The 25,697-nt window shown below is 49.1% G+C and overlaps 1 protein-coding gene across 1 annotated transcript in view; it reads right to left on the bottom strand.

Moving 5' to 3' along the window:
- TRUB1 (TruB pseudouridine synthase family member 1) overlaps positions 1–25,697 on the bottom strand; it is a 46,351-nt gene that overhangs the window by 12,627 nt on the left and 8,027 nt on the right. Inside the window, exons 3-4 of the mRNA XM_084772171.1 lie at positions 22,519–22,574; positions 5,534–5,615 (exon numbers count right to left, since the gene is read on the bottom strand). Of these exons, the coding sequence (XP_084628297.1) occupies positions 5,534–5,615; positions 22,519–22,574 (138 nt within the window). The remainder of the gene's footprint in view (positions 1–5,533; positions 5,616–22,518; positions 22,575–25,697) is intronic.

The raw sequence follows: 25,697 nt of genomic DNA on the forward strand, positions 1-25,697 counted from the left end.
TGGCTGCCAAAACCAAAGACCAAAACACAGAGCTGATCTTGGGTCATGGGTTGGGAGACTCGATATTGTCAGTTCTCTACAAACTGATAAATAGAATCAACTAAAGGTAGAAATCTCAGAAGTGTGCACACACATCTGGTCTGCGGTGGTGGTGGATAAAACAGAAACAGAGAGAAAGAGACATACAGAGAGAGGAGGGAGGAGAGAGTGAAACAGACAGGGACACACACACACACACACACACACACAGAGAGAGAGAGAGAGAGAGAGAGAGAGAGAGAGAGAGAGAGAGAGATCTACTCAAAAGCTCATATAGAAATGCAAAGAAAAAATAATGAAAATAAGTCAGAATACTAACAATCTCTGATTTCAATACTTATTATAAAGTTTTCATCATCAAGACAGAACTGGTATAAAAACAGGCAAACAGATAAAAGGGCAACAATGAAGAATCTAGAATAACAGCATGTAAACACGGCAACTGGCTTTGACAGAGACTCAAAGGTATGTAGAGAATGTATAGTCTTTCAAAAACTGATGCTGAAATAATATAATACCCACTGTGCACATGCATGTGTGCACGCACGCATGCACTCCTCTGGGAGCCAGTCCACAGATTATATACAAAAATTAACTCTCAGTGGAGCAAGATAATCACGGGCCACGTGGGGCAGGGCATGCTGGCTGAGCTTGCTCTTGGCTGATGGGGGAAAGTTCCTTGCTCTTTTCTTACAACTTTATAAAGTTCAATACTATGTCAAAATAAAAGGATCATGAGGGATATTATGGACAACTTTACACCTATGAAGTTTGCAATTTTAGACGCAGCAGACAAGTCCATGGGGAGAAACAACAGCGTGATGAAGTGAACACTAGTGTATCAGACAGTGAGCTTTAAAAATTCTTGAGTTGAAGCTTTTCTTATAAAAGCACATCTCAGAGAAGTTACCAGTAAGCACTACCAAATATTAGAAAAAAGAAGTAATTTCAACTGGACACAAATACTTCCAGGAAGTAGAAAGGGCAAAAACAGGGCCCAGGGCCCAGCTCAGAGGCAAGGCCACAGTGACGGCCTGGTCCTGCTGCAACGCCACAAAGGTCACGCCAGCCTTAAACTCTTGGGCACAGTCAGAACCTCGAGAGGGTAAAGTGGGGGGTGGGGAGAAAAAAACAAACACAGGTACTATCCCTCATAAACACGGAAGTAACATCCTAACTCTCCACCTGTCACATCCAACATACAGCACACGCCGACCACCCTGAGTCAACTCCAGAAACATTTGAACATGGAGAAAACAAGATAAAACAATTTGGAGAGAAACCTCATGTCCTCTGGACATGACAAGACTGTCCTGTACCATTCATGAGCCCAGGGCAGCCATGGTTACTGCACAATCGCGCCAGTCCCCAGCACCTCCCGAAAATCATTTTCTGTTCACGATTTAAAAGCAAACCAAATTTCATCAAAAAGGGGGAAAAAAAAGTGACTTCCTTTGTCAAAACAGCTATTTTTTAAAGGGAAGAATCTGTAATAAACAAGGTGGGAAGGGAAGATCTTTTTCCCTCTAAGATAACAGATCTTTTGGTGTTGAGACAAGGATGGACCAACTTACTGAGGTGACAGTGCAGACTCCAGGCCAGCCCATGTCTGCTAAGGCACTTCGTCACTGACAGTTAATAAGGGAGAGAGAGCAGGGCCAGCTGGATATTCGCAAAGGGAAAGCGATGGAGTGCACATGTAATGTCAGACAAAAAGCAAAAACATTTCTAGAACATAGAAAAATATTTTCTTGCTTAAAAATAGTGTGTGTGTGTGTGTGTATGTGTGTGTGTGTGTGTGTGTGTGTGTGTATGTGTGTACATGCACGAGTGACCATGTAGGGGGACATGAGTTCTTTACTAGTGAGACAACTAACTAGACAGAGCAGTAGGTGACACCCAAGCTGAAGGTTCACAGATCCGCTAAGGGACTGCCCTGCCCCACCCCAGCCAAAACCACCACGGTATCAGGGCATCCATTGCCCACTCACAGGGATGCAGGAAGTAAAACACGCTGTCACACGACATGAGCCACATGGAGCTCACAGACTGTGGTGGAAACACAGCAACTCTGGAAAACTCGTTCACCATTTCCAGTGAGTTAATCACATGACTGCCCTGTGACCTAACAACTCTTAAGGGTCTGACACAAGAGAAATGAGCACAACATGGTTTTATTTTGTGAAATTCCAAGCTGGGAACAACACATGTCTCTTAGCAGCGGCTCAGTGACAACAGTGCCTGCCTCCACGCAGGAGGGTCTGGATCCACCACCCTGTGAAAACAGACACAAATAGCACAGGGCTCAGTGGTTAAAGCACTTACTACTGTTCCAGAGGACCTAGGTTTGGTTCCCAGCACCCACATGGTAGCTCACAACTGCCTGTACCCCATGCCCACATGTGGTGCTTGCACGCATTCATGCACACACACAAGCAGGAACTCACATATATAAATAAAATAAATATGTAAATATTTTTTAAAATAATGTGTTGTGTATGTTACAAATGTGTGGGTAAAGTGGTATATAAGGCGTGGTGGTGCACGCCTTTAATCCCAGCACTTGGGAGGCAGAGGCAGGCGGATCGCTGTGAGTTCGAGGCCAGCCTGGTCTACAAAGTGAGTCCAGGACAGCCAAGGCTACACAGAGAAACCCTGTCTCAAAAAAACCAAGAAAAAAAAAAACCTTCAAGATACGATTATGAGTAAAACCATGAATAAATCTCATATATGCACACAGGGGGATCCAACCACAGAAGCACACATACTGTGTAGACCTCTCTCTCACCTGAACGCGGCGTTAGAGTCTACCTTGGGAAAAGGAGGAAGGGTGCAGAGTCACACGGGCAGGGGAGGGGGGCTCCAGACACCTGCTCCTTCACCTGGGTGTTTGCTTTGCAATAATGAACTGCACTGTGAGTTTATCTGTCGCTCACTCTATAGAAGTTCCTAACGACGACGCTTAAATACAAACACATGTCAGCATAAGGAGCCCGCTAGAACCTCATCTCAGTTCAAAACAAAGCGCTCTGCTAGCTTTACATGCACTGAGCTGCTGACAGCACGCCTGGGTCACATCACAGCCAGCAGGTCATATATGCTACTTCCTGGAGCCCTTGCGGGCCGAGCGCCTGCGTTTGCATATCAGTATATTATAAATTGCTCCTTGTTTATAGTCTATGTACTGCATTATGTTGGCTTTAAATATATGTGTATGTAGACAGGTCCAGTGCTTCAAGATACCACTAAAGGCGCAGGAAATACTGGCCTCGGCAGACTGGGAACAGAGTTTCTCACTAGGCAGAAAGTAGATTTGAAGCTCCTTTATCTTGTCCTTGGTGCCCACTGTGGCATCAGATAGCAAATATTTGATCATTTACTGAAGGAAATGGAAAAATCCTACCAATCTGCAAAGAACGTCTGGAGCTGTCACCGGCAGCTCTCAAACATTGCTCAGGAAACTGTCTGACAGATGCCTCTATTCGGGGCTGCATGAAAAGGTACTTTGTCTTTATAAATCACCACAGTGACACAATAGGCTTTCTTTCACTTTTAAAAATCAGTAAGTATGTATGCATACACATGTGAGTGTTTGTGTGCGTGGGGGGGTATGTGTGCGTGTGTGTGTGAGGGGTATGTATGTGCGTGACCATCCATGCACACGTGGCAGCAGCACACATGTGGAGATCAGAAGACAACTTCACGTCCTTGCCTGCCACGGCGCTGCATATGCCAAGCCAGCTGGCCCACGGCTTCTGGAGACTTTCCTGTCTCTGCCTCCCTCTCACCACAGGAGTCCTGGGGATCAGAACTCATGTGCTCACACAGGGGCAGCAATCACTTCACCCACCAAGTCATCTCTCTAACCCTGAGCTCTCTTTAGTATACACAAAGATACAAATCAGCAAATGCAAGGCAGAGTTTTTTAAGATTCCAAAATGCTTAAGGCTGGGAGGCAAATATCCCACCCCCTACCCCACTCAATAAATGGCAGCACTTTAACTCACTAGCCCCAACTCTGATACAGATGTCTCCGGCTCCACGCCTAGCACGCTCTGCCTGTCAGTCCTGTCAGCTCTGCCTCCGCTACTGCTACAGCCTCATGCCCATGACGGGTCTGGGCGCCATCCTGTCACCTTTTAGCAACAATATAAAGCTAAATCATTATTATTTTGGAGATGACAAAGAGGCTAAGAAATGCTCCCAGCCCTGGCTAGGACAGGGCAGGTGGCAACGAAAGCCTCCGCCAGCTGTGCCCATCTTCACACGGCCCTACTCCACCAGTTCCAGAAGCTCCTCTTCCGGCTCATGCTCGGCAAATGGGGATGAGGACATGGGCAGCTTAGCCATAGCTATGTTCAGCTGAGTAACATCTATGCGTCACCAACTGTCGCAAGCACCCCTGGCGTGCACGGATCTTGCCTTGCAGATCTCCCCCTAGAACCCGCTGGCTGAACACTACAGCTACGCCTCAGCTAAAGGAGGCTCTGCTGGTGTTCACCAACGCCAGTAATGACTCCAAGGATAATTCAGCATCCAACGTGCGGAAATAAATCAGTGATTGTCACTATATTACTTGATTGGCTGAACAAGATACTAAGTGGCATAGATGTTAGCAGGGCAAGTGAGGCCACTGGGACTAGGACAAGGTTGTGTGGCTACTATGGCATAGCATGGAGTATGGAGTAAGTGCAACCAACACAAAAGCACAGGGAAGCAGCTGCTGCACTATCTGCAGTCAAACCAGAAGAGCTAATGTCAAACACGGGGGAAAACCAGAGTGCCTGCAAATGATTCACAACCGGTGACATAACAATGCAGGTGAACTCGCCGCAACACGGCAACTGCTGCACTAGAAATAGCTTGTGCACTGTGTAGTTGCTAGGAGACCAGTTCATCTATCTCCCCTTTCTTAAGGTAGGGGAAAGAATAGCAGGCAAATTACAGTGGGCCCTGGGGAGCTCCCTCTACTTCAGAGGACCAGCTCTCCCCTGTCGGCTCTATTCACTCCAGAACACAGGCACACGGAGACTTTTCCAGCACTAACTCGGGCACATTCATCCCAACAGCTGGGAAGTTGCTGTAAAGGCCATGTGGGGGCGTGACACAGGCCAACTCCAGTGTGACCATAGCCCTGCTCTGTTACTATTCATGGGGAAACATCCTGAGTCCGAGCTGTGGCTCTGACCATCACTAGCATTCACCGTGCAGGAAAAGCACTTAAGGCCTTTGCTAACTCTCGGCTCATATGCTGTGATGTAACGAGGGATTTCCAAATTGCTCAAGCTACAGAAATGGACTCTGAGACCCGAAAATATCAAATGACATCTTGGTTTTTGATTCTGCTGTGGCTTTTCTCCTGGGGACAGGGTCTCTGTGTGGCCAGGCTGGTCTAGAACTTGCAATCCCCCTGCATCAGTCTCTCAGGTGCTCGCATTTGCCATCACAGGAACCGCCTTTAACTGTAGGGGAAAGCACATCAGAGGCTCCTTACCGTACGGCTTCTCCTCCGTTACCTTCCCGGTAGAATCCAGCGTGTCGGTAGCTTTCCCCAGCTCTCCGATGGCGATGTACCTCTAGGAAAGGAAATGACAAGAGCGGCCATGAGTGGCACAGGGCTGCTCAGCATGCCTTCCAACAAAGCACACCTTACCAACACTGCCAACCTGAGACAGAGTGAAGGAAACAAGGCACTGAAATTGCTTTGCTGGCTCATTTCTATTGTGTGGGAAGCATTTGTGAGGCCAGAAACATTCACAAACACCAGCCAACACGAGAAAGAAAAGCAAAGCCCATTAAAATGGCTTTAGGGCTTAGATGTATAGTATTATTGCACAGTTTCAGGACTATTTTTATACTGGGTACTCTGGTTTTTAAGGAAACTGCAAACACAGTCTGTTCTCTGATGAGTCCCACACACAAACATTCAACCAACCATAGATTTCAAATATCCTAAAAATAAAACGATCTCTGCTGATTATGTGCTTGCCATTACCCCTAAACGGTCCAGAGCAACATCTGCTTCCAGAACATTTTCTTCATAGGAGGTGCCATGTGGCATAAGCCTAGAGATAGGGGGTAAGAGGCAGGGCTGACTCGCATGCACACATCACATCGTGTTTTAGCAGGGCTCGAGGCCTGTGGACTATGGAACCAATACTCTGCAGGGAATGGGGACATTATATGCCCAAGAGTGGCAAGAACAGTGTGACAATACAACAGGGCACCACAAGGATCAATCATTTTACCAGGCGTACAATTAAGATGACTTCAAGCATAATGATGCGACACTACTCCAGGAAGCACTAACGACCAGTCTCAGTAGCAAGACTGTTCATTTAAAAAGCTAAGTATTGGAAACCAACGGGCAACACTGGGCTAGACACCAAATACAGCAGAGACATCTTAAACGCAGTGTTTCCTCAGTAAAGACAGCTGACACTACAGCTCTCTGAAGGGAAACTATTCAGAACTGATCATGCTCCATAAAGGACATTAGTGCTCATCAGACTAAGAGGGCTGAGCTCGGGCCGCTTCCCTCAGGGCACACCGGCACGGTGCATGCTTTCCACAGCTCTTCTCTTGGGGGCCTCACATGATGTGCTGAGAAAGGTGAAAGGACTATAATGTCCTGGAGAAATGAACCTTCACTTATGTGACTCTTAAGGTGACACTCTGGCCAGGTATAGTGCTGTACCCTTCCATCCCAGCACTTGGGAGGCAGTGGCAGTCCCATGTCTGTGAGTTTGAGGCCAGCCACGGCTGCTTAGTGAGCCCCAGGTAGGCTACATTAGTGACACCCTGTCTGGGGACAGAACCTCAAAGTACTGTGTAAAAATGCAAATTAATAATGATAAACCTGTGCTAGTAAAGGGACTAAAAATGAAAAAGAATATTAAAAATTATAGCTTCCACAAGTATGCACAGACACCACAGCAAAAGGCCTTTGATGAAGCTGCCTTCCTATCATATTTCTTATCAAAAATGAAATGGGCAGGGGGGTCTCCAATGCATTTGAATCATTTCATTTAAACATTGCATTAGGACTGGCAAGATTCAGCTTCTTACAGCTCCCCACACAGTCGCACCACCTGGGACTGGTGGCTTCTGTAGCTCGCGGCAGTCAACCTCAAGTCGCCGTCCCTTGGAGACGGAACAGGAGGATGAGGGTCAGGAGAAGCTCAGAGTCAAGCTGGTGGGGAGGCAATCACAGCTCCATCACAGATGGCGAGGTGCTTAAGTACATCTTAATTGCTCTAGAATCAGCTCGTCTTAAAGTAGGGAAAATAATAAGTGCCTCCTGAGAAGAAGCTGAGGATTTAAAGTGACAACCCTGTTCCCAGTCAACAGCGGAGAGCAATCGCTACCGCACAAAAACAGAGAGTGGATCTGAGGTAGCACTGGCCAGAGTGACTCACACAGTAACACAGAGTTCTTGTGGGCAGCAAAGCAGACTAGGGAGACAGCTCAGTGCCTGCTACACTGGGAGAACCAAGAACACACATAAAGGCCAGTGCTATAAGCAGAGACAAGCGGACCCCTAGGGCTCACTGGCCAGCCAGGCTAACCTAGTCAGCAAGCGCTGGGTTCTCAAAAACCAAGGTGAGTGGCTCCTGAGGAAGGGCACCCAAGGATGACCGCAGGCTTCCGCCTGCATGCAGACCTGCACAAACACGAGGTGGGGCGGGGGTGGGGCGACACACTGTCTATATTAAGAAGATCGTGATGATGTGTTACACGCTGTGCCTTTGACTGTACCCACAGTAGACCGCTATATAACCTGTTTGAAATGGGTGCCTTATGCTTGCCAAGTGTCCAACGTCCATTGTGGCTTCTAGCTCTGGATGTCCTTGGAACAAGCCAAGTGGACAACCTCAATTTTCTTCTCTTCAGTAAACACCAAACCCTTTCACTTCTCAAAGCACCCTGTTAATTTCCCATGCCCTGGAGCTTCCAGACCCTCACCTCCAAAAGATGGACAACAGTAGGTAATCAATATAAATTGCATACATAAAATGGGTGGGCGGCTGTCTCAAATGCAGATTCCCTAAGAACCATGAAAGGACGAGGTACTGTCCTCGGTGCGCGTGAAATTCCCAGACACAAACTGAACAGGCCACAGTGACCCCACAGCTCTAGGGAGTCACTGTGTGAAGAGGAAGGACACTGAGGACAACTCCGCTGACGGGAAGGGGCCTGGTGTGACTAGCCTGACAAGGGCCACTCTCCGTGGCTCATCTTCCTGGGCTCTCACGCATGGTGCTCAGCACAGACTGCCCGCACACATGCACTGTTTGCCGTGTCTCATCAATTGGTCCATCCTTCCCCAAGTTATAACGGTCAGCAGGCGCTGCTGCTCTGGTGTTCCCTACCGGACAGAGACGGCGTCAGCTTACCCCAGGCTGGCGGAGCTACACACAGGCCTGACGAGGGTCTGTGAGTGCGAGTCTCCACAGTTCTGTCCTAACTTCAGATATTTAGGCTATAGCTGGAAGCTCACAAAGAACACGGGGCCCTCCTGTATCCCCCCTGATATGTGGGTTCTTTTTAGGTGGCCTGAGGTCTACATTTTGGGTTCAGAACCCCTACTTGTACTTTAGAACTTACTGAAAAGCCCCAACAAATTTTTAATTAAGATTTATTTGTATTTTATATGCACAAGTGTTTTGTATGCACATATTTACACGCACCACAGGAGTGCTGCTGCCAGCAGAAGTCAGATGCCCTGGAACTGGACTTACACATGCTTGTGAGCCAGCACATGGGTCTGCTACATGTGGAACAAATGTCCTTAATCACTGAGCCACTTTTCCAGTCCTGCTGTGATCACTTCAAATATGCATAGTGTATCTTTCAACACTTCCTCTATCAGACGTTTAAAGTGAGCCCATACATTCTACCCCATCACAGTGCACATCTGGGAGAAATTCTGGTTTTGTTTGTTTTACTCTAAGATTGCAAATTTTTTTTAAAAGGCAAAATAATTAACATGGTTAATTTCAACGGAGCTGCCGAGAGCGTCTCAGGACTCCCTGGCTACACTGGCAAACTGACTGCCCACAAGATGGCTGTTCTCACTTTCCCTCAGACTGGCATCACTCAGGTACCTGTAAGCCACATGGAAAAGCCATTCAGACCAACCAAACCTCCAGCTCACCGCCAGCAAGATGACACGGGGACCACACACAGCTGAGCGTCCTCCCGTGGGGTCTACTTCCCACTCACCTACACTGGACATAGAACTGGGCTTTGGAGGTATTTACACTCCTGGATGGATACATGGGAGCTGCGAACTCTGTCAGTATTCATACATTTATTACAGCATGCAAATGGAAACCCTGCAGAAATTCCACTGAACTTTGTGCTCTTTGGGACTTGTGACTTCTGGCTGGAACCGCTGTCCCCTCCAGTCATCTCAAGCTTGCCTTGGAAGTTCACAATTCAAGACTGCACCCCCACCAAAAAAAGGCTTGGGGGAGGGCATATTACTTAGGATGAAGAACTTTTTTTTTTTTTAATTAGAAACCGATGGCACATGCCTTTAATCCCAGCACTCAGGAGGCAGAGGCAGGCAGATCTCTGGGAGTTCAAGGCTAGCCTGGTCTACAAAGCGAGTCCAGAACAGCCAAGGATACAGAGGAAGCTATGTCTTGAAAAAAATAAACAAAGCAAAAACTTAGAGACTAAAACCATGTTTGAATGTCTTCATTGTGAAAGGAAAAGCTCTCCACAGCTCCTCAGTGTCACCTTCACATCTCAACATATTCTTAGAAATATCTCAGGATTAAGAGGGCACAGAAAGGAACACACTGAACTGGCCTCTGAAGACTGAACAGATGCCGAAATCTTAAAGCCTGGCCGACCGTCACGGGAGTGCCACGGCTGCTGCTACAACATAGCATTCCTGGGGAACCGTCACCTCCTGAGCACATCCAGCGTGTGAACTGCAGCCAATGACACGGCTCCAATTGTGCCAGCTTTGCCCGAGAGGCCACTGTGGCATGCCTCCTTGTAGATGCGGGCTAGCCTCGTACCTGCACCAGGCTAATAAGAGCCCAGTTTCACCACAGGTCAACTCCTCATTTGCGCGCTTGGTCTCCAAGGCATCTGCAAAGCAGTCAGCTCTCGTCCTCATCTAGAAAGCTTGCTAAGGCAGCTCCCCGGAACTTCATCAGACCGGGAACTTCAACCACATGTGCTGCCCAGCGTCTGCACATCACACACCAGCCATCTGTCCAGTCTCCCAGAGTAATTTTATGTAAATTACATTTTATGCAGACCCACTTCTACATGGATTCCAATCTTTTTTTTTTTTTCTTCCTGAAACATGGCCTCATCGTGTAGGCCTGGTTGGCCTGGTACGTTCTATGTAGACCACGCTGGCCTTGATATCCACGGTCTCTGCCTCCTGCTTGGAACGCGGGGTTTAAAAGTGTGTGCCACCACACACCTGGCTTGTGAACTATTTTTGAATCCACATTTGTCTACACCCAAAATCCTTCAATGTGTGAAATTTCTGTCTGGAAAAAATCGTCACCCCACCCCACCCCTTTTTTCTTTAAAGAAAAAGCTTTTTCTTTCTGATCATTGTTGTTTTTCTCTACAGTGTGAGAAATTACAGGAATTAAAAACAGAAAGAAAGAAAGAAAAAAGAAAAGAAAAATTAACTGTATTCAAGATTCCCAACAGAACTTGTTTGGATGAAATTGACTTCAGGTGTGTACAGAATACGCAATCTACCAGGCCTGAAATTCAGAGACAGGGCTTGATGCCACGTGAAGTGCCCGGCACAATGGGAACTGTAAAGAAAATCTAGATGCTTTTCACACACATTATACACATAACCTCAAAACAGCAGTGAAGAAAGAAAAAAAAAGACTCAGGGTTCCAGAGAAAAAAGACCACAGGCAATACAAAGCCCAGTAAGGGCTCAGGGCACAGGGGTCAGGGCTCAGGGCTCAGGGCACAGGGCACAGGGCACAGGGCACAGGGCTCAGGGCTCAGGGCACAGGGCTCAGGGCTCAGGGCTCAGGGCACAGGGCACAGGGCACAGGGCTCAGGGCTCAGGGCACAGGGCACAGGGCTCAGGGCACAGGGCACAGGGCACAGGGCACAGGGCTCAGGGCTCAGGGCACAGGGCACAGGGCTCAGGGCTCAGGGCACAGGGCACAGGGCTCAGGGCACAGGGCACAGGGCACAGGGCACAGGGCTCAGGGCACAGGGCACAGGGCACAGGGCTCAGGGCTCAGGGCACAGGGCACAGGGCACAGGGCTCAGGGCTCAGGGCACAGGGCTCAGGGCTCAGGGCACAGGGCACAGGGCTCAGGGCACAGGGCACAGGGCACAGGGCTCAGGGCTCAGGGCACAGGGCACAGGGCACAGGGCACAGGGCACAGGGCTCAGGGCTCAGGGCACAGGGCACAGGGCACAGGGCTCAGGGCACAGGGCACAGGGCACAGGGCACAGGGCACAGGGCACAGGGCTCAGGGCACAGGGCACAGGGCACAGGGCACAGGGCTCAGGGCACAGGGCACAGGGCACAGGGCACAGGGCTCAGGGCTCAGGGCACAGGGCACAGGGCACAGGGCTCAGGGCACAGGGCACAGGGCTCAGGGCACAGGGCACAGGGCTCAGGGCTCAGGGCTCAGGGCTCAGGGCTCAGGGCACAGGGCACAGGGCTCAGGGCACAGGGCACAGGGCTCAGGGCACAGGGCACAGGGCTCAGGGCACAGGGCTCAGGGCACAGGGCACAGGGCACAGGGCACAGGGCTCAGGGCACAGGGCACAGGGCACAGGGCTCAGGGCACAGGGCACAGGGCACAGGGCTCAGGGCACAGGGCTCAGGGCACAGGGCACAGGGCTCAGGGCACAGGGCACAGGGCACAGGGCTCAGGGCACAGGGCACAGGGCACAGGGCACAGGGCACAGGGCTCAGGGCACAGGGCACAGGGCACAGGGCTCAGGGCACAGGGCACAGGGCACAGGGCTCAGGGCACAGGGCTCAGGGCACAGGGCACAGGGCACAGGGCACAGGGCTCAGGGCACAGGGCACAGGGCACAGGGCTCAGGGCACAGGGCACAGGGCACAGGGCTCAGGGCACAGGGCACAGGGCACAGGGCTCAGGGCACAGGGCACAGGGCTCAGGGCACAGGGCACAGGGCACAGGGCACAGGGCTCAGGGCACAGGGCTCAGGGCACAGGGCACAGGGCACAGGGCTCAGGGCACAGGGCTCAGGGCACAGGGCACAGGGCACAGGGCACAGGGCTCAGGGCACAGGGCACAGGGCACAGGGCTCAGGGCACAGGGCACAGGGCACAGGGCACAGGGCTCAGGGCACAGGGCACAGGGCACAGGGCACAGGGCTCAGGGCACAGGGCTCAGGGCACAGGGCACAGGGCACAGGGCACAGGGCACAGGGCTCAGGGCACAGGGCACAGGGCACAGGGCTCAGGGCACAGGGCTCAGGGCACAGGGCTCAGGGCACAGGGCACAGGGCACAGGGCTCAGGGCACAGGGCTCAGGGCACAGGGCTCAGGGCACAGGGCACAGGGCTCAGGGCTCAGGGCACAGGGCACAGGGCTCAGGGCACAGGGCACAGGGCACAGGGCTCAGGGCTCAGGGCTCAGGGCACAGGGCTCAGGGCACAGGGCACAGGGCTCAGGGCACAGGGCACAGGGCTCAGGGCACAGGGCACAGGGCACAGGGCTCAGGGCTCAGGGCACAGGGCACAGGGCTCAGGGCACAGGGCACAGGGCACAGGGCTCAGGGCTCAGGGCTCAGGGCACAGGGCACAGGGCTCAGGGCACAGGGCTCAGGGCACAGGGCACAGGGCTCAGGGCACAGGGCACAGGGCTCAGGGCTCAGGGCACAGGGCTCAGGGCACAGGGCACAGGGCACAAGCAGGCGCCACTCTCCACTTCCTCACACAGTGTGGGAGGGGCCTTGCTCCCGCCTGCCCACCATAATGGACCAAAGCCAGGAGCCCTGAACCTGGAGCCCAGGGAAAGGAAGACACTTTTGTCATGTATATTATCACGGCAGGACACAGAGTAGCTACTAATTGTTTCCTAACAAAAATGTGGTCATCAACACAGGGGTCAAAATAAAACGACTTTTATTTTAATAAATACGTAACATAAAACTGGAAGAAAAGCAAGACATCTATGCCTGATCCAAAATTCTGTGAAACACAAAATTAGGTTTCTGTGACGAGATGCACCTGGGATGTTCTATAAACGCTGCAGTCACCTGAGGCCCCTGAGTTCGCTGAGTGACAAGCAGCTTTTCTAGCAGAACACCAAAACGGTTCCTACCACATAAGGCCTGACCCAGATGTGTTTTCATCTTCAGTCATCACTTCTCTGGACACATGCCTGGAATTCACAAGCGAGCTCCCTCAGTAACACAGAGCACTGCACGTGCTCGTGATGCTGTGGAGAGACTGGACGGGTGGGCAGCAAATGTTTCAGTGACCTCAGCTAATTTGAGCTTTTGGGGGGCGAGAAGCCTGAGAAAGCTATTAGTGTAAAATGTCTTTTGTTACTGACACAAAAGTGATATGTTTATTGCAAAACTTTTAGAAAACACTAAATATATAAATGTAAGTATATTTATGTAAAATATAAAATATAAAATAAGTATAACCCTCACTCCTCTACTGAACTGGAATTATTTACATTTTATAGTTAAGAAACAATTAAAGCAACTGGCAAAATCTCGTATCAGAAGCAGACTGCAAACGCTGCGTGACAACGTTTGAGAACGATGTCTCAATCCACTCATAAATGACAACTTCCGCTTAACACCATTTTGGGCAGGAATGTGTCAGCTACATGTACATGGGAGGGCCAGCTGTGCGGGCTGCAGCCTGGACGTCCTGGCTCTCTCGTCAGTGGTCCCTTCTACTTCCTCCTTCTCTCCTTCCTCCCCTCCCAAGAGCCTACAAAAGGACTCTGTGTTTAGTCAAGGCTACTCCTTGCTGTCTTCACTTGTGGTGTGTGTGTGTGTGTGTGTGCGTGTGTGTGTGAGTGTGTAAGTCTATGTGGGGATGTGGGGGAGCCTGTGCATGTGTGTGTGAGTGTGTAAGTCTATGTGGGGATATGGGGGAGCATGTGCATGTGTGTGTGAGTGTGTAAGTCTATGTGGGGATGTGGGGAAGCATGTGCATGTGTGAGTGTGTAAGTCTATGTGGGGATGTAGGGGAGCCTGTGCATGTGTGTGTGAGTGTGTAAGTCTATGTGGGGATATGGGGGAGCATGTGCATGTGTGTGTGAGTGTGTAAGTCTATGTGGGGATGTGGGGGAGCCTGTGCATGTGTGTGTGAGTGTGTAAGTCTATGTGGGGATGTGGGGAAGCATGTGCATGTGTGAGTGTGTAACTCTATGTGGGGATGTAGGGGAGCCTGTGCATGTGTGTGTGAGTGTGTAAGTCTATGTGGGGATGTGGGGGAGCCTGTGCGTGTGTGTGTGAGTGTGTAAGTCTATGTGGGGATGTGGGGGAGCCTGTGCATGTGTGTGTGAGTGTGTAAGTCTATGTGGGGATATGGGGGAGCATGTGCATGTGTGTGTGAGTGTGTAAGTCTATGTGGGGATGTGGGGGAGCATGTGCATGTGTGAGTGTGTAAGTCTATGTGGGGATGTAGGGGAGCCTGTGCATGTGTGTGTGAGTGTGTAAGTCTATGTGGGGATATGGGGGAGCATGTGCATGTGTGTGTGAGTGTGTAAGTCTATGTGGGGATGTGGGGGAGCATGTGCATGTGTGTGTGAGTGTGTAAGTCTATGTGGGGATGTGGGGAAGCATGTGCATGTGTGAGTGTGTAAGTCTATGTGGGGATGTAGGGGAGCCTGTGCATGTGTGTGTGAGTGTGTAAGTCTATGTGGGGATGTGGGGGAGCCTGTGCGTGTGTGTGTGAGTGTGTAAGTCTATGTGGGGATGTGGGGGAGCCTGTGCATGTGTGTGTGAGTGTGTAAGTCTATGTGGGGATATGGGGGAGCATGTGCATGTGTGTGTGAGTGTGTAAGTCTATGTGGGGATGTGGGGAAGCATGTGCATGTGTGAGTGTGTAAGTCTATGTGGGGATGTAGGGGAGCCTGTGCATGTGTGTGTGAGTGTGTAAGTCTATGTGGGGATATGGGGGAGCATGTGCATGTGTGTGTGAGTGTGTAAGTCTATGTGGGGATGTGGGGGAGCCTGTGCATGTGTGTGTGAGTGTGTAAGTCTATGTGGGGATGTGGGGGAGCATGTGCATGTGTGTGTGAGTGTGTAAGTCTATGTGGGGATGTGGGGAAGCATGTGCATGTGTGAGTGTGTAAGTCTATGTGGGGATGTGGGGAAGCATGTGCATGTGTGAGTGTGTAAGTCTATGTGGGGATGTAGGGGAGCCTGTGCATGTGTGTGTGTGAGTGTGTAAGTCTATGTGGGGATGTGGGGGGGCATGTGCATGTGTGTGTGTGAGTGTGTAAGTCTATGTGGGGATGTGGTGAAGCATGTGCATGTGTGAGTGTGTAAGTCTATGTGGGGATGTGGGGGAGCCTGTGCATGTGTGTGTGTGAGTGTGTAAGTCTATGTGGGGATGTGGGGGGGCATGTGCATGTGTGTGTGTGAGTGTGTAAGTCTATGTGGGGATGTGGGGGAGCCTGTGCATGTGTGTGTGTGAGTGTGTAAGTCTATGTGGGGATGTGGGGGAGCCTGTGCATGTGTGTGTGTGAGTGTGTAAGTCTATGTGGGGATGTGGGGGAGCCTATGCATGTGTGTGTGTGAGTGTGTAAGTCTATGTGGGGATGTGGGGGAGCCTGTGCATGTGTGTGTGTGAGTGTGTAAGTCTATGTGGGGATGTGGGGGAGCATGTGCATGTGTGTGTGTGAGTGTGTAAGTCTATGTGGGGATGTGGGGGAGCATGTGCATGTGTGTGTGTGAGTGTGTAAGTCTATGTGGGGATGTGGGGGAGCATGTGCATGTGTGTGTGTGAGTGTGTAAGTCTATGTGGGGATGTGGGGGGGCATGTGCATGTGTGTGTGTGAGTGTGTAAGTCTATGTGGGGATGTGGGGAAGCATGTGCATGTGTGTGTGAGTGTGTAAGTCTATGAGGACGTGGAAGGGCATGTGCATGTGTGTGTGAGTGTGTAAGTCTATGTGGGGATGTGGAGAAGCATGTGCATGTGTGAGTGTGTAAGTCTATGTGGGATGTGGGGGAGCCTGTGCATGTATGTGTGAGTGTGTAAGTCTATGTGGGGATGTGGGGGAGCATGTGCATGTGTGTGTGTGAGTGTGTAAGTCTATGTGGGGATGTGGGGGAGCATGTGCATGTGTGTGTGAGTGTGTAAGTCTATGTGGGGATGTGGGGGAGCATGTGCATGTGTGTGTGTGAGTGTGTAAGTCTATGTGGGGATGTGGGGGAGCATGTGCATGTGTGTGTGTGAGTGTGTAAGTCTATGTGGGGATGTGGGGGAGCATGTGCATGTGTGTGTGAGTGTGTAAGTCTATGTGGGGATGTGGGGAAGCATGTGCATGTGTGTGTGAGTGTGTAAGTCTATGTGGGGATGTGGGGGAGCATGTGCATGTGTGTGTGAGTGTGTAAGTCTATGTGGGGATGTGGGGGAGCCTGTGCATGTGTGTGTGTGAGTGTGTAAGTCTATGTGGGGATGTGGGGGGGCATGTGCATGTGTGTGTGTGAGTGTGTAAGTCTATGTGGGGATGTGGGGAAGCATGTGCATGTGTGTGTGAGTGTGTAAGTCTATGTGGGGATGTGGGAGAGCCTGTGCATGTGTGTGTGTGAGTGTGTAAGTCTATGTGAGGACGTGGGGGGGCATGTGCATGTGTGTGTGTGAGTGTGTAAGTCTATGTGGGGATGTGGGGAAGCATGTGCATGTGTGAGTGTGTAAGTCTATGTGGGGATGTGGGGGAGCCTGTGCATGTGTGAGTGTGTAAGTCTATGTGGGGATGTGGGGGAGCCTGTGCATGTGTGTGTGAGTGTGTAAGTCTATGTGGGGATGTGGGGGGCATGTGCATGTGTGTGTGTGAGTGTGTAAGTCTATGTGGGGATGTGGGAAAGCATGTGCATGTGTGAGTGTGTAAGTCTATGTGGGGATGTGGGGGATCCTGTGCATGTGTGAGTGTGTAAGTCTATGTGGGGGAGCCTGTGCATGTGTGTGTGTGAGTGTGTAAGTCTATGTGGGGATGTGGAGGGGCATGTGCATGTGTGTGTGTGAGTGTGTAAGTCTATGTGGGGATGTGGGGAAGCATGTGCATGTGTGAGTGTGTAAGTCTATGTGGGGATGTGGGGGAGCCTGTGCATGTGTGTGTGTGAGTGTGTAAGTCTATGTGGGGATGTGGGGGGGCATGTGCATGTGTGTGTGTGAGTGTGTAAGTCTATGTGGGGATGTGGGGAAGCATGTGCATGTGTGTGTGAGTGTGTAAGTCTATGAGGACGTGGAAGGGCATGTGCATGTGTGTGTGAGTGTGTAAGTCTATGTGGGGATGTGGGGAAGCATGTGCATGTGTGAGTGTGTAAGTCTATGTGGGATGTGGGGGAGCCTGTGCATGTGTGTGTGAGTGTGTAAGTCTATGTGGGGATGTGGGGGAGCATGTGCATGTGTGTGTGTGAGTGTGTAAGTCTATGTGGGGATGTGGGGGAGCATGTGCATGTGTGTGTGTGAGTGTGTAAGTCTATGTGGGGATGTGGGGGAGCATGTGCATGTGTGTGTGTGAGTGTGTAAGTCTATGTGGGGATGTGGGGGAGCATGTGCATGTGTGTGTGTGAGTGTGTAAGTCTATGTGGGGATGTGGGGGAGCATGTGCATGTGTGTGTGAGTGTGTAAGTCTATGTGGGGATGTGGGGAAGCATGTGCATGTGTGTGTGAGTGTGTAAGTCTATGTGGGGATGTGGGGGAGCATGTGCATGTGTGTGTGTGAGTGTGTAAGTCTATGTGGGGATGTGGGGGAGCCTGTGCATGTGTGTGTGTGAGTGTGTAAGTCTACGTGGGGATGTGGGGGAGCCTGTGCATGTGTGTGTGAGTGTGTAAGTCTATGTGGGGATGTGGGGGAGCATGTGCATGTGTGAGTGTATAAGTCTATGTGGGGATGTGGGGAAGCATGTGCATGTGTGTGTGAGTGTGTAAGTCTATGTGGGGATGTGGGGGAGCCTGTGCATGTGTGTGTGTGAGTGTGTAAGTCTACGTGGGGATGTGCGGGAGCCTGTGCATGTGTGTGTGAGTGTGTAAGTCTATGTGGGGATGTAGGGGAGCATGTGCATGTGTGAGTGTATAAGTCTATGTGGGGATGTGGGGAAGCATGTGCATGTGTGTGTGAGTGTGTAAGTCTATGTGGGGATGTGGGGGAGCATGTGCATGTGTGTGTGTGAGTGTGTAAGTCTGTGTGGGATGTGGGGGAGCATGTGCATGTGTGTGTGTGAGTGTGTAAGTCTATGTGGGAATGTGGGGGAGCATGTGCATGTGTGTGTGAGTGTGTAAGTCTATGTGGGGAGGTGGGGGGGGCATGTGCATGTGTGTGTGAGTGTGTAAGTCTATGTGGGGATGTGGGGAAGCATGTGCATGTGTGTGTGAGTGTGTAAGTCTATGTGGGGATGTGGGGGAGCATGTGCATGTGTGTGTGAGTGTGTAAGTCTATGTGGGGATGTGGGGGAGCATGTGCATGTGTGTGTGTGAGTGTGTAAGTCTATGTGGGGATGTGGGGGAGCATGTGCATGTGTGTGTGTGAGTGTGTAAGTCTATGTGGGGAGGTGGGGGGGGCATGTGCATGTGTGTGTGAGTGTGTAAGTCTATGTGGGGATGTGGGGGAGCATGTGCATGTGTGAGTGTATAAGTCTATGTGGGGATGTGGGGAAGCATGTGCATGTGTGTGTGAGTGTGTAAGTCTATGTGGGGATGTGGGGGAGCATGTGCATGTGTGTGTGTGAGTGTGTAAGTCTATGTGGGGATGTGGGGGAGCATGTGCATGTGTGTGTGTGAGTGTGTAAGTCTATGTGGGGATGTGGGGGAGCATGTGCATGTGTGTGTGTGAGTGTGTAAGTCTATGTGGGGATGTGGGGGAGCATGTGCATGTGTGTGTGTGAGTGTGTAAGTCTATGTTGGGATGTGGGGGGCATATGCATGTGTGTGGACACAGAGGTTGACATACGTGTGTGTGTGTGTGTGTGTTGGCACAGGTTGATAGTGGAATATCGTCCATGAATACCCCCCTCACTGAACCTGGAGCTCAACATTCATCCTACACTGGGTAACCAGCTCCTGGATCTACACGTCTCTGCCCTCCAGCAATGGGGCACAGGCCCATGCCACCATGCCTGGTACTCTATGCTGTGTGCTGCACTACTGAGCCATCTTCCCAGCAACCCTCAGTGTCTTCATTTCACAACTACTGAATAAACCGTGTTTTCATTCAAAAGTACACAGTTAACAAAATGGTCCTGCTTTTTAAAAATCCCACGGCTAAAAACAAAAACAAAAACATCCCAGGACTAGAAATAAGAGCTCAGTGGGTAAAGCATTTGCCATGTAAACACTATGTCCACATTCCCAGAGCCTGTGATGAGCAGGCATGGTAGCACTAGCATGTGCATGTACACACGTGCATACAGACACATAGACACATACAGACACAGACACACACACATACAGACACACACAGACACACAGAAACAGACATACACATACATACAGACACACACAGAGATACACAGACACACATACATATAGACAGACACAGACATATACACAAATACATAGACACACACACACACACACACACACACACACACACACACACACACACACAGAGTCCTCCAGTAGAATTTATAGTCTATAACTTCCTTTCAGCTAAGAAATATCACATGTTAAGAAACCTAAATCTAAGAGCAGATTACTTTGAACTAGCTGTTAGCAGCATCTACTGATCTGTATTTCAGTCTGAAAGGAGTCTGACTGGAGCACACATTATCAGCTCCCAAGCACCAGTTTCCAGGTGTTTGCAAATGCACCGTATAATGTCAGGTGCTGAGTATGGTGGCAAACCTTAGTCCCAATATTTGGGAGATATAGATGTTTGAGGGTAACCTGGTCTACACAGCAAGTTCCAGGCCAAGCCAGAGATACATAGTTAACATCCTGTCTTTTAAAAAAAAAAACCCTCATATTTAGGCAAATGTCAGAATTTACAATACTATCTTAGCATTTGCAAACTTCAAGATAATACTGAACATTATTTTTAAAAAAGTATGTGCATTTATCTGTTTTTGTGTCTAGGGAAAGCAATAAAACCAGCATTCACCTAGTGAATGTAAGGCCAGATGGGGGTACATAAATGGGACTGTATTAACCAAAACAAAAGCAAGTGTGTTGCTGAGAGTAATTCATTGATCTCTAGGCTCCTTGTTAACTGCTATTGTATATTAGCTGTTTGACCTCTGATCAGTTTTCTTTATTTTTTTTTACATATATCTATGAGACCCTACTGTACTTTTAAAATTATTATTACCTAAAGTTAATAAACTCAAAGTCTCAAATTTGCATGGCAAAAAAAAAAAAAAAAGAAAGAAAGAAACCTAAATATAATGAGCATCTAAGAACCTCCTCATGGAGATGGCTTCAAATGTGGCAAACAAGCCACTGGGCAAAATGTCCTCATCTCTACCACAGACAGAATTCTGCCTAAAAAATGGGCAAGCGCGGATGCAGGTAGAGTCAATGGCCAGACTCTGCCAAGACAGGGTAAGCAAGTCCTCAATAGCTCCTGTCTCACAGTTATGTCTGTCAGATATACTGGGCCAGAAGGCTGAAGAAGATGCTCCAACATTATAGAGAGTTTTGGGTGACTGGTCAGGTAGCAAACTGTCTCTGTCATCTTCTCATTTGGAAAGCTACTAACCCGCTCTCCTGTATACTCAAATAATCAAGTTTATTCCTTCTCAAGTCTCTGATGGGGTTGAAAACCAGGTAGTTTAGTTTTACAATGAAGCTTAATTGTTTAGGGGTTAAGATGTTTTTAGGTCTAGATAGGTGTTCTAAGTTGATAATGATAAGATGTGATGGAGACTGATTTACATTCAGAATTTTAGATGCCCCGAGATAGGAAAGATGTCTTCTTCAAGGTTGTCAAATACAAATAGCCAAAACACTAAGAATGTAGCATTTATATAATTCCTGACTGTGTCATGGTTCTTCTTGCCATAGGTAATCTATTGTATATATGTATAATAATATAAATGTATATGTACAAAACTAAAATAAAGAAAAAAATCTAAATGTAGAATTTAGATTTTAATTTTAATTTAGATTATAGATTTATATATTAAATAAATATATTTATATTAAATATTTAATATAAATTTAGATATATTTAAATTTTTAGATATAAAATTGAAATTAGACTTAAATTTAAAATATTTTTAGTCTAATTGTTTGAGTTATAGCCTTGTGTTTACAGGCATTGTGATGGATAAGAAAGACACTTGACCATGCAAATTATACTTTATTTATTTTTTAATTTTTGAGATAGGGTTCTCTGTGTAGTTGAGGCTGGCTTTGAACTTGCAATATTCCTATGTCAGCATGCCAAGTCCTGGAATTACAGTCCTGGGCCACCACATCTGGCAATGTGTTTATAACAGTTGAGGAACTTTAGGTTTGGTTTTGTTTTTTAATGTCTATGAATGGTTCATCTGCATGCATGTATGAGCATACATGAGCACCTGTTGCCCTCAAAAGTCAACAGAGGGCGTCAGGTCCCCTGGAACTGGAGTTATGGTTTGTTGTGACCATCACACAGGTGCTAGGAACTGAACCTAGGTCCTTAGCAAGAGCAACAAACACTCAAGTCCTCTGAGCCATCCCAGTCACCTGGGTTTCTTTCTTCCTTTCTTTTTTCTTTTTTCTTCATTTATTAATTTTTAAAGATTTATTTATTTATTAAGTATACAGTGTTCTGCCTGCATGTACACCTACACACCAGAAGAGGGCATATGTGAGCCACCATGTGGTTGATGGGAATTGAACTCAGGACCTTTGGAAGAGCAGGCGGTGCTCTTAACCACTGAGCTGTCTCTCCAACCCTCTTTCTCTTTTAAATTAATGACATGTAGGTCACTGTGGTGGTTTGGTGAGAACAGCCCCATCTGTTTGAGTACTTGGCCTTCAGTTGGTGGAATTGTTTGGGAAGGATTAGGAGGTGTGGCCTGGCTGGAGGTGGTGTGTCACTGGTTGCCAGTTTTGAGGTTTCAAATGACACATGCCATTCCCAGCATGCTCTCTGCCTCGTGCTTGTGGTTTGAGATGAGAGCTGTCAGCTGCTGCTCCGTCTGCCTGTCACCATTGTTCCACCATCACAGACTCTGACCTTCCGGAACTCTGGTCCAATTAGACTCCTCTATAACCTGCCTGGCTCAGGGTGGTTTATCACAGCAATAGAAAAGTAAGACAATCACTGAGAAACACATCAAAGAAGAAAAGCATCGTGACAGTCTTACCTTGGACCCCGACAACATACTGGTCAGCATTTTTGTTCCTCTTCCAATCCCAACCACTATGAAAGAAAGAAATATTTTGACAATCTATTCTGAAAACGAAGTTCATCAAAAATTGGCATATCTTGTTCATAATTTAGTGGCCTCTGTAGTGCAAGGTTATTAAGAATGTACATTTAACAGGACTTGGGGCTCCTATTTATCCAGTTGGACGGTGTCAGGCAACTGAGAAATTCTGATAGAAAAAGAGAAAAAAAATAATATCTACTCATCCCCAAATATTAAACACAGCAAATGCCTCATCCCAGCCAATCAGAAGATGAATATTCAGAGCTGTCTCCAAGGATGCGCTGGGACTTTATATGGGTACCATAAAAAATACATGGTACAATTAGCCATGTTCAAGTGCTGATGAAATCCTGACAGGATTCATTACTAAACAAAGCAAAAGCCATCATTGGAGCTAACGAACCATTAAGGATGATTAGTAGCAGGCAGTACACAATCAAGAAAAGAAAAACACGGTTAATGAGCCCAACAGAGAGAAAACTACAGCTGGAGTGAGGGCCCACAAACCAACCGCCTCGGCTCAGAGCAGCCACCCACAGTGCGGCCGCTGCCATGCCTTCCGTCTCAAACACTTCTTATCCTACACGCCACAGCTCACCACGGAGAGCAGAGAGGATCTGATTTTTTTTTTTAATATAAAAGCGGGCAGTTTTGTTGTAAGGATCCCAGTATTTACCATCAGAACACAGTGTAATGCTACAAGTCAGAGTCCAGAGGAAACAGGAGAAGGCTGACAGCTGAAGAGGATGACCAGCAGCATCCACAGCAGCTCAGATTTAGTTCCCACCTTCTCGTTCACCACGGCCCTCTCTACCTCAGACACGACGGAGCCGAGGCCTGCAGACACTAAGAATGTCGCCCTGCTTCTTGAGGCCGGAGAAGGATGAGGTGGGGCTGAAGTTCAAACCAAACCGCCTGGTCTCCTCAGCCCAGCCAGCAGCCTGACCCCCGCACATCTACATCCCAGCTTTCCTTTTCCAGCTCGGACCACGGCTCAACTGCTCCTGAGGCCCTCACTGTGCACACTGCCAAGTTCCTGGAAGACTCAACTACGTCCCAGCTCCTTAGTATCCAAAGCTTAACCTTCCAAATCCAGCCCAAGCCTCAAACCACTCATAAAGCCTATCCCGAAAGCCTGACCCCCACGACACGCACTGGGTGGACACTTTATCTCCAAGTAGTCATAATAGTCCAGAACTAAGGTCAAAGGCCATCTGCCCGCAGTAGCTCTGAAGAGATCAATTGTCTTCAAACAGCAGCGCTTGCTAATGCTGCTGAGGAGGCAGAAACTGTGCAGAAGAGCAACATGGATTTGATGTGATTTGACCTCGTATAGATGACTCCCTGGGGGATAGCTTTTGAGCACCAACTGCGTGCAGTCCTGAGAGGACAAGGAAGCCAGAGAACTCATTCCTGACTCTGACTCTGACACCCGTATTCTCAGGGGAAGGAAACTGCAGACAGGGAGCACTCAGGGCTCAGAGCTGAATGGCACATGATGGTGCCCGTGAGTGTGGACTCACAGAGGGAGGAGCGCTGGGGAGGCCGCAGGACCACCCAGAAGACTCAGGCCAAAGGCTTCATTCAGCTCTGCAAAAGGAGAGAGCTGGCGAGGAACACCCGTGGAGAGGAGCCGCGCTGGTGTCTCCACGTGCGCCTCTGTGACGGTGCCAGGGTCCTTGGAACCAGAATTACAGAGAGCTGTGAACCGCCGTGTGGGTGCTAGGATTTGAACCCTGGTTCTTTGAAAGAGTAGCCAGAGCTCTTAACCACCGAGCCATCTCTCCAGCCCCAAGAATCACGTTCTAAAGGAACAGGCTGGGCAAATTCTCAGACATGAGAGCGGGAGTGGTGGGCTCGCTGACCTCACAAGCAGACTGCCGAGTGTGAGTTTGAACTCAGCCACGGCTTCTCTGTGATGACGGCTTCCAGACTAATTATGTGGTCTAGAGCAACGAAACTTCTGGGAGACACTTGAGAGTCACCCGAAAAACCCTCTCGTTTTGTATTTAAGAAGAATCAAGGCCAAAGACGTGAGGGGTTAATGGAAGGTCCTGGCCCAGCAGTGTTTTCTGGAAGGAGCACCTGCAGCTGGGACCCTGCCTGGCAGCAGCTTTCTCCTGAGGGGCTGGATTTGCAGTCAAGGCATAGACAGACGACCCCACCCGACTCCCAAGCCCTGCGCCCGCTTGATCATGTGAAATCCTAGTCTATATCTATTGTACAGGCACGGAGTTACATCCTAACAGGAAGATGACTGTCACCAAAGTTAAGAGGGCATCTCAGGACCTGGAAAAGCCAGTGCAGGAGACAAGAGAAACTGCAGTTACAGGAAAGCAGACACACAGCCTGGGAAATGTGGAGTGCGCTGGATAAAAGGGTTTTTGTTTTTTCTTTTTTTAATTACTATTTTGTTTTGAAATTGTATTCTTTAAAAATTTTAAATTCTGTTAAATTTAAATAAATAAATAAATCCTGCACCAGTAATCTCAGCACTTGGGAAGTTCGAGGCTGACTGGGTCTACAACTGGAGTCCAGGACAGCCAAGACTACACAGAGAAACCCTGTCTCCAAAAAACAAACAAACAAACAAACATCCTGTATCTCAAAGCCTCCATCAGGCCCCAGTGCATTAGTCTCTGGTTATAAAGGGGTCATCTGTGGACAGGCCAGGGCACTATGCTGCCTTTCCACAGCTGCCAACACAAGGACGCTCTCACTGGTGTTTAGCTTATTTGCTAACACCTGGGACAGGCGGTACCATTACGGTTCTAAGAATCTCCTTAGTAACTCAAGCGAGTGAGAGCTCCTACTTGGAAAGATGCTCCTAACAAAGTCAACCAGATAGAGAGAGCCCAGTAATGACCTCAGCGGCCTCAGCTGCGGGGCTGATCACACAATCGTATTTACTGTTGTAAAATACTGATGTAAAATATTTCTGTTGAGAGAAAGAGACACACAGAGAGACAGAGAGCCACAAAGCAGAGCTCCGTTTTAGCACAGGCCTGGGCAGAGGCTGGAGGGGCGGCTCTGTGCTGAGCTCTGGCTGCTCTTCCAGAGGACTGCGGTTCAGTTCCCGGCCCCCACAGGCAGATTATGACCAACCATAACTC

This window comes from Acomys minous, assembly GCF_964271855.1.
Source record: "Acomys minous genome assembly, chromosome: 2".
Taxonomy (NCBI): Eukaryota; Metazoa; Chordata; class Mammalia; order Rodentia; family Muridae; genus Acomys; species Acomys minous.